The 19,266-nt window shown below is 35.6% G+C and overlaps 1 protein-coding gene and 1 pseudogene across 1 annotated transcript; one reads left to right on the top strand and one right to left on the bottom strand.

Moving 5' to 3' along the window:
* Positions 1-296: 296 nt before the first annotated feature.
* On the top strand, positions 297-992 carry LOC137030151 (snaclec purpureotin subunit beta-like; annotated as a pseudogene).
* Positions 993-1,814: 822 nt separating this feature from the next.
* Positions 1,815-9,521, bottom strand: hacd4 (3-hydroxyacyl-CoA dehydratase 4). The gene is made up of 7 exons (XM_067399688.1): positions 9,393-9,521; positions 8,674-8,780; positions 8,223-8,350; positions 7,780-7,889; positions 5,332-5,438; positions 2,770-2,904; positions 1,815-2,177 (listed from the first exon to the last, which is right to left on the bottom strand). The coding sequence occupies exons 1-7, from the start codon at positions 9,395-9,397 to the stop codon at positions 2,095-2,097; spliced, it is 675 nt and encodes a 224-aa protein (XP_067255789.1). The 5' UTR covers positions 9,398-9,521; the 3' UTR covers positions 1,815-2,094.
* Between the last annotated feature and the right edge of the window lie 9,745 nt (positions 9,522-19,266).

The following is a 19,266-nucleotide window of genomic DNA, read 5'->3' as shown; positions in this document are numbered from 1 at the left end:
CCACATTTTGAGTAAATAAATTTGTTAATGTAATGCCTGAAGGAAGGGCCTAAGGCAGTGAAGGTCACTGTTAAAGTCACAGCTGTCCTGGTTTTTATTGGTCTGTTCATTCCAGAAATTTGTGAAAGTTGTGGTAATAAGTCAGTAACATCATGACATACATGAGGAATCCCATGTTAATAAGGAATCCTGCTGCACTGGGAGATCACCTATAGAGACATGAAGGCTTCTGTAACTTGAGTCTCTTTAGGCTGAAACTTCGTTTCATTCACGAAAAAGTGAAATCTGTAGACGCTATGTCCTGGCAAGACGCACAGACTGCACTATGGTGACTTGTCCACTGTCAGAAGTAAAGATTTACAGAAGCGCTCTAACAATCCTGTAATTAAACAGGATTATTTTTGGATTGGACTAGAGAGAGATGGTCAAGACATTAACAAGTGGAGGCGACAAATACGTTTTGGGACAATAGAGAACCAAATAATGATCATGAAAAATGTGGCGCTGTCAATAAAAGCACATATAAATTGTGTGACAGCAACTGCTCTGGGCATCTAGGATTTTATTGCATGACGGTCTTTGAGCTGATCCTGGTGCAGCAGGAAAGCTCATGGGAAGAGGCCTTGGAATACTGCAGACAAAACCACATCAACTTGGCCATAATAAGCTCAGATGATATTATGGTAGAAGCACAGATTAATAGCACAGCAGCCGATACAGATGACGTATGGACCGGACTACGCTTTATCGCTGGTCACTGGTTCTGGGTAAATGGAGAAGATCTCGACTATAAGGTCTGGTCTGCAGATGGAGAGCTCCAGTGTCCTGCCATGAATCAGCGCTGTGGAGTTTATGATCGAACACAGAACGTTTGGAAACCTACAGACTGTGAGCAGAGACTCGACTTTCTCTGCGTCGACAAGGGATACGATAGAGGAAGCTATTAATCTTTGATGGTTAGCAGATATGATTTTCTCGCAAAGTCCTTCATTCAGAAACATTTACTTTCTTTGCTTTGCTTGTAAATGCTGAACATCATGATGAAATCAAACTCTTTGACTATGACATAAGCTTTTCCTGAAACTCTAGCCAGTTTTACAGACAAAGTAGCTCAGTAGCTCATATAAAATGCATGCCAATATGTTCACCTGTGTAATGTGTACTAGATCCCTAGCAACACTCTTGTAACAGAGTTTTTCAATGCATATACAGTCTCGAAAACTGATTTGTAAATAATAATGTTTGAACTATTTTATTTAATATTAATTATTATAAAATTTTATAGCTGATTTAACTTATTTTGGAATTATTTTCTTTGCTTGCAGCACTAGATGTTCGGTATAGTCTCACTGTGTAAGAGACAATGTAGCAACTTGTATTAGTGCGTCAAATACTGGTCTGGTGACATTCCCACCTCAATTTGTAGGATTCTGTCAAGGACTTATAAGATGTTTGAATAATGCAAAACACTCAGAATAATTCAGAATAATTGAATCAAAAACTGACAAAAAAGTTCATTTGACTCATGCACTGAAGATGTCCTGACACCACTTTTTTAGTAACAGTGAATTGTATATATATATATATTTTTTTTTTTTTTTTACAAATTGACAATATTTTTAACTTTATGCCTAGTAATATTATATGTACGTTCTGCCAGACCATCTTATATATATATATATATATATATATATATATATATATATATATATATATATATATATATATATATATATATATATATATATATATATAAAATGTATGTGTGTGTGTGTTTCTTGAATAAAGAAAACAATGTATTTATTCAAAGAGCAAGTTCTTTATTTACCCTTGTATTGCAAACAAGCAGAGATGGTCCAAAATGTAGCACCTCATTTATGATAGAGGTGGACAGAAATATCAGATTTTATGGACAGTTTGATGATCCAGTTTGAGGTTTAGTCACTAGCTCTTAATACTTTTAATTGATTAATTTGCTTGATTTGCCATTACACAATTCAGCAATATACTCCTCCACTAACATAATACTCCTAAGGTTAGAATTTGGCTTTGGTGAATGGGATGGCCTGTACTGATATTTTGTTCTTCTCTTGGTTAGTCTTTCTTCAGTTTATTATTCCAGCTGGCCAGAATCTCCTTCCTTTCCTTCAGCAAGAGTAGTAATGTTAAACTGGATCCTTCAAAACACAGAGATGACAATCAGCTGACACATTTATGCTACATGCTAATTTAAATGAGCAAATCTAAACAATATATATATATATATATATATATATATATATACACACAGTGGCCCTGAAAGTGTTTAGATCAGGGGTGTCCAATCCTGCTCCTGCTGGGCCACTGTTCTGCAGAGTTTAGCTCCAACCCCAATTAAACACAACTGAACCAGCTAATCAAGGCCTATTAGGCACATTAGAAACTTCAAGACAGGTGTGTTGAGGCAAGATGGAGCTAAACAGTGTTTGGACACCTCTGGTTTAGATACTTAAGCCACATTTAAAAATGTATGAATGTCATTGCATTAGATAACAAAATATGACTTTCTAATCTTAGTATTTTCTAGTTGTTAAACAAGTTCATTGTTAATGTGATGAACTATGCCTGTGGTTACATTTTGGTAAAAGTAATTGATATTACAAAAAAGTTTGATATGCCACATTTTTTTTTTTTTTGTTTCATATGCATTGAAATTCAGACATTTTTAAGTGTGGCTCAATTGTACTTTTCTAGGCCACTGTGCACAGAAGGCACATCATATTATTTTACCTAATACGAGAAGTAGTAACCAAGCCACAAGCATAAATGGGGAATAAATGTACAGTGATGAAGGTACTTTAAGTTGAACTGAATCTGTTCCTTCAGACTCAGACCAGCATGGCAACATATGTACAATGCTTATTCCTAAAGAAAAAGAGGACAAAAAGAGAATGTGGTTAGTGACTGAAAGCTATGCAAAATACTTAACCCTAATGAGGCTCATTTTTCTGTATTGTTAAATGAAGTGCACAGTGCCTCTTTATCACAGTTGGACATGCTGCAGCAGGATCAGGCTTTCTCAACACGTTTCCTGACAAACCCTTTCTACATCAACACACTCTCCTTAAGACAAGTGTGCTAACTCATTTCCGGCTGGCTTAGATCAGCTTCCAATTCTAAATGAAGCTCTTAAGATGATTTGTGCAGGCCCAGACACGACTGTGCTCCTGTGTTAAAGCAACAATTTGGGATGTACGATGTAACAGCAATGTAAATGTCAGCAAACTTGTTTAGACATAGCAAGAATTACAAAAAAGCATAAATTGTGTTGTTTGAATTTACAATTATCATTATTATCATCAATCATTTCTAGAGGACAGCAGGACTCAAGCTGAAAATTATGGCAAGACACTAAAAAATAGAAAAGTGTTTTTGATTGATTTTTTGACATTATCTTTATAAAGAAAAATGCCTTAAATGCAGAGATGTTTACAGATGAAAAAAAGTTTGTCGTTTATATATGCATGCTACTGTACATACATACTGAATTAATTAGCAGTGCAAAGCAAAATTTAAGCTAAATTACCAACTTCAATAAAGAAACTTTTATGTATTATTGTATTATATACTATATGTATTTTTGTAAAAATAAAGCATTGATTATCTTATATTTCATATGTATACTGTTGCTGTTATTATTTTTTTCCATATTTCTCCCAACCAGGTGAAAACATATGCAGTCCGAATGCCCCTAACAAAGGATTTTTGAAAATAATCAATTATATATATATATATTAATTATCCTTTTAAAGTTGTGATAATTTGGCACTGATAAGGGACAACACAAACTACAAAAACATATTTTATTACATAAACAGTTTATACATAGAAAAAACTTACATTTTCGAGTCATCAAAATATCCACCATTAGCATCTATCTGACCTAAACTGGGTTCTAATTGGTTCATTGTATTCTAAACTTAAATTGCAATCAATTGTTGAAGCTATTAAAGGTGCCGTAGAACGTCTTTTCAAAAGTTGTAATATAAGTCTAAGGTGTCCCCTGAATGTGTCTGTGAAGTTTCAGCTCAAAATACCCCATAGATTTTTTTTAATTAATTTTTTTAATTAATTAATTTAATTAATTTTTTGCATAGTTAATGGGGCATCATTAACTATGCACCGATTCAAGCGGCCCCTTTAAATCTCTCGCTCGCTGCCCTCCCGAGCTCTCGACTATAAGTGCAGTTATACAGTACATAAACAAAGTTCACACAGCTAATATAACCCTCAAATGGATCTTTACAAAGCGTTCGTCATGCAACATGTCTAATCGCGTAAGTATAGTATTTATTTGGATGTTTACATTTGATTCTGAATGAGTTTGTGGCTATGCTCCGTGGCTAACGGCTAATGCTACACTGTTGGAGAGATTTATAAAGAATGAAGTTGTGTTTATGAATTATACAGACTGCAAGTGTTTAAAAAATGAAAATAGCGACGGCTCTTGCCTCCGTGAATACAGTAAGAAACGATGGTAACTTTAACCACATTTAACAGTACATTAGCAACATGCTAACAAAACATTTAGAAAGACAATTTACAAATATCACTAAAAATATCATGATATCAATGTTCATGTCAGTTATTATTGCTCCATCTGCCATTTTTCGCTATTGTCCTTGCTTGCTTACCTAGTCTGATGATTCAGCTGTGCTCATCCAGACGTTAATACTGGCTGCCCTTGTGTAATGCCTTGAACATGGGCTGGCATATGCAAATATTGGGGTCATACATATTAATGATCCCGACTGTTACGTAACAGTCAGTGTTATGTTGAGATTCGCCTGTTTTCTGGAGGTCTTTTAAACAAATGAGATTTATATAGAAGGAGGAAACAATGGAGTTTGAGACTCACTGTATGTCATTTCCATGTACTGAACTCTTGTTATTCAACTATGCCAAGATAAATTCAATTTTTGATTCTAGGGCACCTTTAAGGTGTGCTGACCCAAAAATCTTTTACAAACCTGGGCCAAGTTTAAACCAGTAACCAGGCATCACAGCTGGCAAAGGGGCATGTCTGACTTTGACATGTATATATTGCCATTATTATGTAATCAAAATGAAAATTATTATTGCTGGTCTTCAGTGATAATGTCAAGTTACTTTAATGTATTTGCACCAAAAATGTATCGTCCAAAACCACACTTTGACAAATTAAATGTCCAAAGCTATCTGATCCTCATCCAACATTGGGAAAGATTAATATGTGAAAGATTAATATGTTTTTTTTTTTCAAATTGCCATAGTATCTAAAATAATATTATTGTAATCATAATGATATTGTACCTTCTGTGACAGCAGACAGCAAGTAAACTGGAACGGACAGAGTTTGATGCAACCATAGCATTTTAAAATATGGTGTGCCTGAAAGGCAAATTAACTCATGTGGATACCTGTAGGACAAACAAAACAAAATATGACCAACAGAACTAGTCATCTACTAGACAAGTATCTTACCTGACACTGATATTAAAAATATCTTGTAAGACTAATGCCGGACTGTCTGGACTGAGAAAGGGCTACTCGTTGAGAAAACAAAGGAAATTAACATTCAAACTCTCACACTCGATCACACCTCAGCAATGCCTTAATCTACATCTCCCTTCCTTCACCCCCTCTTCTCTCTACATGCAAAGATGACCTGAAATTCACCCAAAATCTATATGGTTTAATGTGAACAGTTATCACAGAACATTATACATGTTTGGTATCATTTGAAATGTCTCAGTGCGACTGGTACAAAGGTCTCATTCCCACAGAAGTAAACCAGAAGGTAATAAAGGTTTAAAGATTTTAGAGATATTTTGCTCTCTGTAATGGGTGTGTCCACCTTCACAGGGTCTTTCATGCAAATGGCCTTCTGTCCCCAAAAGGTGTAAACTACTCAGTCTGGGACCCTGATTATGGTGAGATTATTCTAACTAAGTGTCTGTGGGTAAACCACTGTGTGATTATGTAAAGTTACCACTAGAGGAAGCTAAATTGGTCAGCCTGATTTTATGGTAATGGTCATGGCCCCTAGTTAAAGTAATCTTACCTTAATTCGGTGTGTGTACAGATCTATGGGGACTAAATAAACGTATTCTAGAATGAGCAAAGTGGGTACGGCCTCTAGAATATTAGTCATCGCCTCTGTCTAATGACCAAGACTGACGAGATTGTGCGTATGAGATCGTATGCCCGGCCGGTGCGAGACTCAAAGCGTTATAGGAATCCGAATGAACGAGTACAATAAGAGTAAAGAGTTAAATAGAATCATCAAATGTATAGATAAATTATCGTATAAATTGTCAATTATCAATTGGCATTCAAACCTAAATTCGAGGTCATAATAAAATGGAGTCAGATAAACGTTTAATTGGAATTAAACTATTTTGCCACACTGAAAAGACCGAACATGCAAGAAACCTTCCCCGCCCGGTGGGAAACCGCCGTTGGGCTGATTGGGCGGGCCTTACAATCTTTGCAGTTTCCGCTATTGGGCTCTATATATTAGGGCCCGAGCACCGATGGTGTGAGGACCCTATTGTAATTGCTCGGCCGAATAACAGTAGATAATTTGCCTTGGAGTTTTTACTGAGGTTGTTTGAGAAAAACACAGACATGGCAGACAGGATTAAAATGACAAAGTACGCCTACGAAACACAAATTTCTCTAACATTCTCCAGGGAAAGTAATCCTAACCAAATAGGGCTTTAGAAAAAAGGTTCAGTGGGATTCTGTATATAGCCCTAGGGTTTTTGATTTACTTTTTACGAATATTTTATTCCAAAAAGGTTCCATATAAGAAGAAATGTCTTAAATGATTGCACAATACTTTAGTTTTACAGGTTATTTCAATTTTTTTCTAGTGATAAAGTAGGTTTACAGGATGTTTAATTCATAAAATGTAATTAAAATGAAAAATCATTTCAAACAAAATGAATTAATTAAAACTAAATCCATAAAATGCTCCCATGATGGAAACCCTAAAGGCTCTGTATACTGTATGAAGCACCAGACAGAAACCTTTAAGGCTCAATATAGATCCTTTTCTTCTGAAACACTTTAGATTAGCGAACACATCTTCACTATTAACTAGGAGTTTTCCCTCAATAAACTCCTAATTACTGCTTATTGATAGTAAGCAGGTAGTTGTTGCAGTGGTTATGTTTAGGTATGGGGTAGGGTTAAGGGATGTAGAGTACGGTCATGCTGAATAAGGCATTAACATGTGCTTTTAAAGTACTAATAAACAGCTAATATGCTAGTAATATGCAAGCTAATAAGCAACTATAGTCAATAGTGAATGTGTGTTCCCTAATTTAAAGTGTTACATTTTCTTCCAAGGGTGAACGTGATTTCACCAAGTACAACATGTTCCTGGTCAATAATCTTTGTTGATCCTGGAACAACAATATTCCAATCAACCATCAGATTTGAGTGACAAGTTTACAGTTTATATCAGATTTAGGCTTAAAGCCAGGGTTATGTGCTTCTACATATTCATTTCCATGTGATTTTAGGGATAAGTTAGGGTTAAGACTCAATGACAAAATATGTTGCAAAATATGTTACTTTGCAAAATCACAATAACCTTCTTCTAAGAGTGTATACGCTGCTCAAAAACCTACATTAGGTCTTCGAGACATTTAGCGAGTTTACCGTTAGGTGTTTATCAATGTTATTATAAAGAGTATCTGAATAAAGATGATTATTCACAGAAGCCTGTATGCAAACATAAAAGACACAAACCTCAGAAGGCCCAGTATATTCCACAGATAAAACTGCACACACACGATTGGTTTACTCTGAAACTCTTCTAGACTGATGAGGAGAAACAGAAGGACATTTCTCTCCATCACCTGTAAACAGAAAATGGCGTTAAAGAGTAATATATATCATGTAAATAAAAATTACGCAACTTAAAATAGCTCTGAAACAGACACACTTTTTTTTTCTCTCGAAAAAAAAGTACTTCCTTAAATCTTGATTTGTGGCAACAGTTTGAGAAATATTTTAAAACATCACACACACACAAAAACAGGAACTAGATTTTAAAGTGAGATAGCAAAAAAAACATTTATGCAAATTAGCAACACTTTACAATAGCAGTACATGTAACTATGTACTATTACCTGAATTAATAAGTACAGGGCTTCTACATTAGTGCTATGAATGTGGTTTGTATGTTTTACCTGCATAAAGCGAGGGAAAAGTCTGCACTCCTCAAAACCATCGGCTATGTGAAACAGTTCTAACAAAGACAGAAGCTGACAAACCCCCATCATAACACCTACAAAATAGAAGGTGCCAGCCTGGGCATCTAAGACCAGAACACAGAATTTGTGATTATTTAATGCAATAAAACAACAATCATTAAGAACAGTCCTTCCATACAAGTATTTTCAGTAGATTATATCCATTAAAAAATGTTAAGTAATTTGTTTCGCGCTGATGTGAGTGGAAGTCGAGCCCTTTCCTATAAGAGTGTTTTGTTTTGGTTGTACCACAACTCTTAACAACCACTTTATATCTTTAACCACATCTGGGTACACATGCGAGAGATGTAAATAAAGTGTTTGTTTAACATACCAGATTATTTACATGAGCAGACACTTCAAATGCTAGCTCATAACTGTTGCTTACCTTCCCCAAAAGAGAGAAATCTTGCTGTCATGTTCGCGAAAATCCATGTGTGTCCACAGAACTGAAGCAAGTTGTATGAGAAGAGGTATGTGAGACTGAGGCTAAACCTGCAAAAGATCACATTTGCAAGTAATAGACTTACACAGAAATGAAAAGAAAATAACTATGCAATTTCTTGTGCAGAGTTTTTCCTGTAGAAAATTATCCAGAAATAAATAATCCATAATACAGGACTTGTCAGTGTCATTGCGACAATGGTGCACCGTTGCTATGGTTACGTCCTGAGGAGATCGCGACTTTTGTTGGTGAGTGATTTCAACACTCGAAATAACGATTTGGTAATTACCGCAACCCATCTTAAAAACAACGTTTAAAAGTTTGTATAAGTTTCTACGTAAACAGAAGCTTTATAACGCGTCCCGAACTTTAGGTCAGCGCCCCCAAGAAGCTTTCAGAATCTGACATGTTGTTTTATTTCTTTTATAATTATTATTTTAGTGGCTCAATACAAAGCTGTAATTTTATTTGTGCAATGCTGCATCCTAGCAACAACAACAAAAGCCCCATCTGATATTTTTTTATCGACTAGATCAACTATGTGTTGATCTCTGAAGATAAGGAAAAGACAGAATGTTTTGGTGAGGCTGCGCGCGGAAGACCGACATTAACAACGGAATGATGCAAACAATACACGTCGATTAAACGATACTGATATTTACCTCATTCCTCCCAAGCTTCCGTGGTGATGAGACAATATAAGACAGCAGTTGGGCAAAATTAAATGTGTGAGGAAGTTCTGGTCACAGAACTCCCCCTCTGACGTCAAGAGGGCAGACCTAACAGTTGGGTTTCCCAACACACACTACAGAGGGAACGTGTGTGTGCTTGATGTTTGTGTCATATGGCACGAGCCTTACTCAGTCAATAGCCTATGTTTTAGTTGTTTTGTTTTGTTTTTTTATTTGATTATTTCATATTTATTACTTGTAATAGATTGGCAGTTCTAATGACATTTTTTATTTCAGTATTTATGTGATTTTTTTGGTTAAAAATAGCTCAAATTGATTTTAAATTTCTATTTGCAAGTGTGTGAATAAAACTTAAATTATAATCATTTACATTTACATTACAATCAAACCATATAGTTATTTACATACACCTACTTTAGTTGTTTGTGCATGCAATTAAGTGTCCCATACTCGGAATTTGTGTTCAGAAACAGCAGTGAGTATTGAACACACACACACACCGTGAACACACACACACCTTGAACACACACCGTGAACACACACCTGGAGCAGTGGGCAGTCATTTTTGCTGAGGCGCTCAGGGAGAGATTGGGGGTTAGGTGCCTTGCTCAAGGACACCTCAGTTGTTGGTAATAAGAGTGGAAGAGAACGCTGTTCATTCACTCCCCCCACCTATCCTGCCGGTAAAGAGACTGTTTACTAGTCCGACTCTCTAACCGTTAAAGGGTTAGTTCACCCAAAAATTCTGTCATTAATTACCCACCCTCATGCCGTTCCACACCCGTAAGACCTTCGTTAATCTTCGGAACACAAATTAAGATATTTTTGTTGAAATCTGATGGCTCCGTGAGGCCTTTATATGGAGCAATGACATTTCCTTTCTCAAGATCTAGTAATGTACTAAAAACATATTTAAATCAGTTCATGTGAGTACAGTGGTTCAATATTAATATTATAAAGCAACGAGAATATTTTTGGTGCGCCAAAAATAAAAAATTCAAAACACTGCTTCAGGAAGCTTCAGAGCACAAATGAATCAGCGTGTCGAATCATGATTCAGATCGCGTGTCAAACTGCCAAACGGCTGAAATCACGTGACTTTGGCGCTCTGAACAGCTGATTCAACACACTGATTCATTTATGCTCCGATGCTTCCTGAAGCAGTGTTTTGAAATCGGCCATCACTATATAAGTCGTTATTTTTTTTTTTTTTTTGGGAGCACCAAAAATATTCTCGTCACTTTATAATATTAATATTGAACCACTGTACTCACATGAACCGATTTAAATATGTTTTTAGTACATTAATGGATCTTGAGAGAGGAAATGTCATTACTCCCTATGAAGGCCTCACGGAGCCATCGGATTTCAACTAAAATATCCTAATTTGTGTTCCGAAGATTAACAAAGGTCTTATGGGTGTGGAACGACATGAGGGTGATTTTGATTTTCATTTTTGGGTGAACTAACCCTTTAAGCCACAACAAACATTCTTAAAAGGGGGAACCGAAATTATATCTTATATCCAAAGTGACTTACGAATTAGGAAAAATAATTTATCAAAGGAGTCAACAATATTACCAATGGCGCAATCATTTTAATAGCAAACCATGCTAAAGGAAGTAAATCATAATGGGGTGATAAATGGAGAGATAAAGAAATGAAGAAAGCAGATCACTGTTTTTACATATTTGGAGGAATTTGTATTTCAGATGCAACCTTCAGTCCTATCTGAATTTATCTGAATTGCTTGTTAAAGGTGCTAAAGAGGATCTTTTCGTCGAATGAGAAACCAAAGACTGTTACTGAGTTTTTGAAATGAGCGCATGGGAAAGAACAACCCCCCCTCCTTCGAAGGAACACCTCCCAAAACTCGTGCACGAGTATTGGAACACGAGTGTTTACCACCGGCATTGCATTGCAAAACATTGCATGCAACATCGCAGCCGCGCTCTTCTCTCACAAGGAACGTCACGGCAGTGATTGACAAGCCAGAGGGCCAATCATCGCATAAACGGTTGGCTGATGTTTTTAAGGCCCTACCTCGTGCACAGATCATGTATATTAATATTATTACTTTCAGTGCACCTAATAAATAGTCTTTTATCAGTTAGTAAAGACAGTTTCAAGTAATATTGCAAAAATGTATAAAACAAAACATCCTCTTTAGCACCTTTAAATCATGTTTTTTTTAAAGATTTTACCATTATCTAATACTTAAAAGTGGAGAGTCTTACGTGTTCACACAAATAGGTACATTTTAGGCAAATCTACACAAAGACAAAAGTCTAACAACATGCTTGTTAAAAGATTAGTTCACTTTAAGATGAAAGCTTTACTCACCCTCAAGTCATAGGTGTATATGACTTTCTTCTTTCTGATGAACACAATCGGAGTTATATTGATAAATATCCTGACGCATCCAAGCTTTATAATGGCAGTGAACGGGAAACAATGAGTAAGAAGCTTAAGAAAGTGCATCCATCCACATCAATCCATCATAAAGGTGTACTCCACATGGCTCCGGGGGTAAATAAAGGCCTTCTAAAGCAAAGTGATGCGTTTGTGTAATTAAAATATCCATATTTAATAAATTATAAAGTAGCTTCCACCAGACCACCTTCTGTATTCAACTTATGTTTTTTTTCATAAGTTGAATACGGAAGGAGTAGGAAGGAATAGGATGAGAGGCATTACGCTTTCTTCGTAAGTTGAATATGGAAGTTGAATACGTAGCCATGTGGAGTACATTTATAATGGATGGATGCACTTTCTTGAGCTTCATACTCATTGCCTCCATTCACTGCCATTATAAAGCTCGGATGCTTCGGGATATTTATTAATATAACTCTGATTGTGTTCATCAGAAAGAAGAAAGTCATATACACCTAGGATGGCTTGAGGGTGAGTAAAGCTTGGGCTAATTTTCATTTGAAAGTGGTGATGGTGTAGATGAATAGTAAGCAAGGAAAGCTGAAGAAACAAATAAATACTGAATAAGTCCCATTCATTTGTTTTTTTCCCCCTCAGTTGGTTTTGCGACAAGATTGGAAAAGTTTATTTGCATATCTGATTTGCCTCTCAAATTTAAATCTCTTCCAGTTCTTCAATGTGGACAACCTTAAAGGGATAGTTCACCAAAAAAAAAAACTTTAGTCACCCACAAATCTCTACGAATTTCTTCTGTGAAACATAAAAGAAGATTATTTGAAAAATGTCTCTCTTTTTTATGACTAAACAATATCATATAGTCCATACAATGACAGTCCATTTTCTTAAATGTTTTTCAAACATAACTTTATTTATGCTCCACAAAAAAAGTAATACAGTTTTGAAATGACATGAAGGTAAGTAAAAAGGAAATCGATCCATCCTTAACAAAACATCAAAGACTTTTGAAAAAAAATTAAAAATTGGGGCTCTTTTCTGGACCGTTCACCTTCTCTTACTGCAAATTTCATAAATGTCAACATGTTGTTGTTGTTTTTGTTTTCTGGTTTTGTAAAAGAAAAAAGAAAAACAACAGTTGTAATGCTTTCTCATAGGGCTGTCAAACGATTAATCGCGATTAATCGCATACAAAATAAAAGTTTGAGTTTGCCTAATATATGTGTGAGTACCGTGTGTAATTATTATGTATATATAAATACACACAAATTTATGTATATATTTAAGAGAATTTTGTTATTTATGTACAAAATATTTGTATTTATATATAATACAAATTCTATAAAAATATAAATAAATACATGTACTTGTAAGTATTTCTCAAATATATACATGAATGTGTTTGTATTTATATATACATAATAATTACACACAGTACTTGCACATATATTAGGCAAACTCAAACTTTTATTTTGTATGCGATTAATCGCATTTAATCATTTGACAGCCCTAAAAATAAAACTATTTTTTGTCATGACAACTCCCTGAGTGTTTGGCATGATAATGACAATGCTAATGTCATATCCCACAGCTGGAGCTGGGGAAAGTGGAGGGTTTCTGAAAGCAAGCTGCAAACTGCTACAGCAAATGCTGACCAAGTATTTGAAGGTTTATATTGAGTTAAAGACTTATCAACCCACACCTTCTAGAGAGAACCTTGCATTAAAAAGTAATCAAGTAACTTATTGCACATTTCATATCATGCCATGTTATTAGTTTCTCTCACATTTATTTTATATTGGTTTTAAATAATATCTTATCTATTTTATGTTTACTGCTGTAATGCTTCAATGTCCCCCAGAGGATCAGTTCTGTCCTGCCTTGTCCGAAAAGTAGTTTGCTACTTTTGGTCTATAATATTTTTGAGAAATATTTGCATTAAGTTTGCATTTTCTTTTTCTTTTTTTCTAAATTTGCTTGGGGGAATGGCCTTTTCCTTTGCTGGTAGAAAGATTTGTTTATGCAATTTATTTAGGTATTTCATTGGTCTGCACCATAAAGGTGAAGTATCATTCCTATCATCTACTAAGTCTGGATTGGGAGATCATCTACGGATATGGAGACGTTTGTCACAGTACTCCTTTTTTTGAATCTCTTTGGACTGAACTCCAGTTACAGAAAACACATTTATGTGAAAGATAAAATGAATGGGAATGATGCACAAGAGTACTGCAGAAAAAACTATGATTACCTGTCCACTTTCACCAGTCAGGACCTACAAACCTTCTGTCAAAACTCAGAAATCAAAGAGGACTTTTTCTACTGTGGGCTTCAGAGAGATGTTCAAAACTCACAGTGGAAGTGGTCTGATGGTACACCAGCAACAATTAACGAATGGGATGTTAATCAAGAAATCAAAACGGGTGAAAACTGTGTTGCTGTAAGAAAATCCAATGCTAAACTGCATGATTTTGATTGCAATGAAAAATTGCCATTTTATTGTATGCTGGACTTGGAGCTGGTCCTGGAGAACAAGACATGGGAAGAGGCTCTGGATCACTGCACACAAAACAACACTGGCCTGGCTAGTCTAAGCGCAAGTACAATTATGGAACTGGCCGTGAATATGGCTACAGAAGCCCAGACAGTTAACATCTGGACTGGTCTACGCTTTCTGGTCGGCCACTGGTTCTGGGTAAATGGAGGTGATTTTGGATACAAGGCCTGGTCTGAGGAGGGGGAGCTTCAGTGCCCGGCCATGAATCAGCGCTGTGGATCTCTGGATAGAGACAGGAAGGTCTGGAACCCCCAAAACTGTCAGGAGAGACTCAATTTTTTCTGTTCTCATAGACGCAAGTAGATCAGTTGTGTCATTGTTGATGGTTAGGAGGCTAACATAATATTAGGAGGTTAATGTTAGGCATGACCACGCAACTGTGTAAAGACAATTAGCATAAGCATTGAGAGGGAAATGAAAAACTAAAACAATTATAATGAACCTTTCTACAGCATAAAATCATGTCCCCAAAAGAAAAAAAAATCCTTAAAACATGGCAAAACAATACAAATGTATTTTACTTTGAATAAAAAAAATGATTTGAATGATAAATGCTTCAAGAAACTCTGACGTCAGTCGAACCCGGGTGCGCACCAAAAGTGCTAATGTGAAAGCACCCTTACAATCACACACCCACCACAAGTGTAGCTTGCAAACTCAAAATACATCAGTGATATACCTCAGTTTAAATAGATTTGTGTGTGGTGGTGGTGGTGTGGGTTTCAGGGATGTTTAGATAACTATAAAAGAGTCAACGTTCACTTTTCTTAAAAATATTTAGCTATCAGATCTGTTTAAATGCTTTAGTTTGTTTTCACTATATAATATATTAAAACAAATGGAAGCATTTAAACTGATATAATACTGTATATCAGTTTAATTGCTTAAATATTATATTATAATGTAAGCCTAATAAAAAAATTGATCTCACAAGGGGATTGTTTGGGGCTCCTTGCCACGAAAAATCTTAACCTCCCTAAAATCTGGGAAATTCATAAGCAATAAACATGTAATTTTGATGGTTTAACACTGTCTGTTGCTAATAATTGACTGTACAAAAACACATTATGGATGTCCCAATCCATCATTGTAACTGCTCAATAATTATATTATTATAAAGAATTGAACTGTCCTGCAGGAGGACAGAAATTATTTTTTAATAGAATTTCTTGGTAAAGACTGGTACAGTTAATACAGCAATGTGAAAAATCTCAAGTAACCTAAAATGTGCTTAATTTAGTGACTGAACTGCTTGTTTTCAAACATATTATTTAATAAATCACTAAGTTACATCAAGGGTCGAATAAAATAGAAACGGCACATTAAAGTTAAATGTTAACTTTAATTTAGATTGCATGATAAAACCATTTTTTTGTGTGTGCGTTTACGTTCATTGTACAGGTCTGATATAAAGTATGTTTTTGCTCAGGTGGCTAAAATGTGCGCTCAACAGAGAAAAGTTTTGCTCAGTGAGAAAAAAAATTAGAGGGAACATTGATGTCGGTTTAACATGTTAAATTAGTTATGAAAAAATAACACGTTACAATTATTCAAAGGGTTAGTTTACCCAAAAATGAAAATAATGTCATTTATAGGAGATCCGAATCACTAATTTGAAACAAAAGATTCATAAAGCTCAGAAGCTTCATGAAGCAGTGTTCTGAGCCTTCGGATTTCATCAGCAATATCTTAATTTGTGTTCCGAAGATGAACGAAGGTCTTACGGGTGTAGAATGACATTATTTTCATTTTTGGGTGAACTAACCCTTTAATGCACCCGCCCTAGACTTGGCGTAGTTCATCTTACATTTCACATGAATAGCGCGAGTGCTAAGTTAAGAAGTTAATATCATGTTGTATTTTAGACATTTTTGCTCAATTATGCAAACTAAAATATTACCTGTAAAGCCACAGCAGGACTGTTGTGCATCGCCGAGCAGCACCCAGCAGAGTTTCGTTTCAGGTTTTGATCGAATCAGTGAACTAATGATTCAATGGCCATTCATAAAGAGCCATTTACTGGATTCTTCTCAATCCTCAATACTTCCTATGTACACCACCCCAACATACCATTGAAACTAGTCAAAAATAAGTTCTCTTATCTTGGGGTCTGTATCACTCGCCATCATAAACACCTTTTTAAACATAATTTTGGCATACTTCTTGAAAGATCTTTCTAAATGGTCCCCTTTAAAGATTTCTCTCATTGGGTGCATTAATTCCATTAAGATGGTGGTGCTCCTTCTGTTGTTTACCTTTATTTATTCCCCTGTCATTTTTAAATCCTTAGACTCTGTTATTTCTGCATTTATTTGGAATGGTAAGCACCCCCGCCTGCATAAAGCATACCTTCAGAGGTCTAGAAGCAATGGTGGTATGTCCTTACCTAACTTTAAGTTTTATGGTCCCACTTTATATTAAGTGGCCTTAACTACTATGTACTTATATTTAAATTAATCATTTGATACAATGCACTTAATGTGTACATACATGTTTTAACATTGTACTTATAATTTAAAAACACCTGCATGTAATTACATCTGTAATTAATTTCTGTAATTAAATTTATAATTACACTGTTGACCCATCCCTTACACCTTACCCCTACCCTTAAACCTACCCATACCACCAAAGCTTTCCCTAACCTTACCCGTATCCCACCTCAAAAGCAGCAAAAGTGTTTTGCAATTCAATATGAACCCAATAAGTACACTGTACTTATTTTTTTGATGTAAGTACATAGTAGTTAAGGCCACTTAATATAAAGTGGGACCAGTTTTACTACTGGGCAGCGAACATACGAAACATACTGTATTGGTTGGATTATCACCTATTGCCCAATAGACCATCCTGGGTGGACATGGAAATAAATGCCCACAAGCAAATTTCCCTTCCAGCACTTCTTGCAAATAAATTACAGTCCATCTCTTGTACTCCGGCTGATTGCCCAGTTGTAAAACACTCGTTGAGAATCTGGACTCAATTCAGGAAATCATTTGGTTTTCTGGATCCTTCTCTTCCTTAGCCCTGTTGCCAGTAATCACTTTTTTTCACCTTCAATGCTAGACGGATCATTTAAGAATTGGTCTGACAAGGGGATAAAATGTTTCAAGGATTTATTTATTGATAACTTATTTGCTTCCTTTGAACAGTTAGCATTACGTTTTGGTCTTACTAAGTCAGATTTCTTTAGAGTCTTGCAAATAAGGCATTATGTTAAGTCACTTGTATCAGACTTTCCAGTGATGCCTTCTGAAAATCCTTTGGATAATTTCCTCTCATGTAACATAGTAGCCAAGGGCTCAATTTCCATTATTTATAATTTAATGACCAATTTGGCATCTTCCTTTCTAAATAACATAAAGAGACCTTGGGAGGAAGACCTTGACAGACCACTTTCTGAAGAAACATGGAACTGTATTCTCAAACAGGTCCAGTCATCGTCAATGTGTGCTCGCCATTCACTTATACAGTTCAAAGTAGTACACAGGTTAAACTAGCTAAAATGTTTCCTGGTACTAGCCCCATATGCAAATGATGTAAATGTGATGAGGGATCATTAATTCACATGTTCTGGACATGCCCCAAATTAGAGCGTTTCTGGCAATCAATATTTCACACCCTTTCTGCGGTTCTTAAACACAGTTTTGAGCCAGAACCTCTGGTGGCATTATTTGGAGTAGCTCCAGAGGAGTTGTGGCTGTCAGGGTCTATGTGTAAAGTCCTTGCTTTCTCTTCCTTGTTAGCATGTAGAGCGATACTATTAAAGTGGAAAGATCCCTTCCCACCCACACATACTCAATGGATTAGTGATATGATGTCTTGTCTCTCCCTTGAAAAAATTAGGTATTCATTATACAATTTTTCAAGTTGTGGCACCCTTTTATTGACTATGTTGATAAGTCTGTTTAAATAATGCCCTGTTATTGCCTCCCCCTTTTTTTTTTTCTCCGAGTGTATGTGCATGTATCTCTTTTTATATATGGCTGGAGGTTGATGTATGTTGACTTATACATGTATGCTTGATTCTTCTATTTACAATTCCTATCTGAATTAATGGGCAGTATGGACGCTATGTTAGTTATTCGATGGTGAGGGTTGGGGGATTGTTATATGTGATTTATAATGTAAATATCAATAAAAAAAAACTTTGAAAGAGATAAGAGTACACACCAACCCTGACTGTTGATGTTTGGACTGGTCAGCGCTTTATCGCTGGTCACTGGTTCTAGTTAAAAAATGGAAAAGATCTCGGGGGTCTGCAGATGGACAGCTCCAGTGTGCTGCTTTGGAATAGAAAAAAACAAGGCATGTTTCTAGTTTTGAGCGAATCATTCAGGTGAATCAGTGATTCAATGGCCCATTTATAAAGAGAGCCATTTACTGGGTTTTTCTCAATTCTCCAATTGCACCACGAGGAAGCTTCCTGAGGAGTCATGAGTGAAGACACATCCTTCCCTTGCATGGGGTGGAGTGGAGCTAAGACATGAGGAAAGGAAATGAGGATGCAAAAATTACAAATGAGATGCACCCTCTTTTTACTTCAATGATTCAGCCATTTGAATGAACCAAATGAATTAATGACTCAACTTACTCATTTAGACATTTACTGCCACCTAGCAGTTTTAGTTTCTTATTTAGAGCATTGTTGGGGATAGTTTGGCCAAAAGTGAAAATTCTTTTTACATGTTTATTCACTCACTCTTATGTTATTTCAAACATGTATGACTTTCTTTATTTTGTGGAACATAAAAGAAGATATTTTGAAGATTTTTATTTTTTATTTATTTATTTATTTTTTTTTTTGATGTTTTGCTCCGCAAGTATGGGCTATCTAAATACCAATTCAGATGCAGCTTCTGAAAAAAAATGGCCATTGTAGCCTAAAAGTTTACGTGT

Source organism: Chanodichthys erythropterus, chromosome 11 (genome assembly GCF_024489055.1).
Source record: "Chanodichthys erythropterus isolate Z2021 chromosome 11, ASM2448905v1, whole genome shotgun sequence".
Lineage (NCBI taxonomy): Eukaryota > Metazoa > Chordata > Actinopteri > Cypriniformes > Xenocyprididae > Chanodichthys > Chanodichthys erythropterus.
Note: the sequence above shows the minus strand (reverse complement) of the source record. Positions and strands in the feature narration are given on the sequence as shown.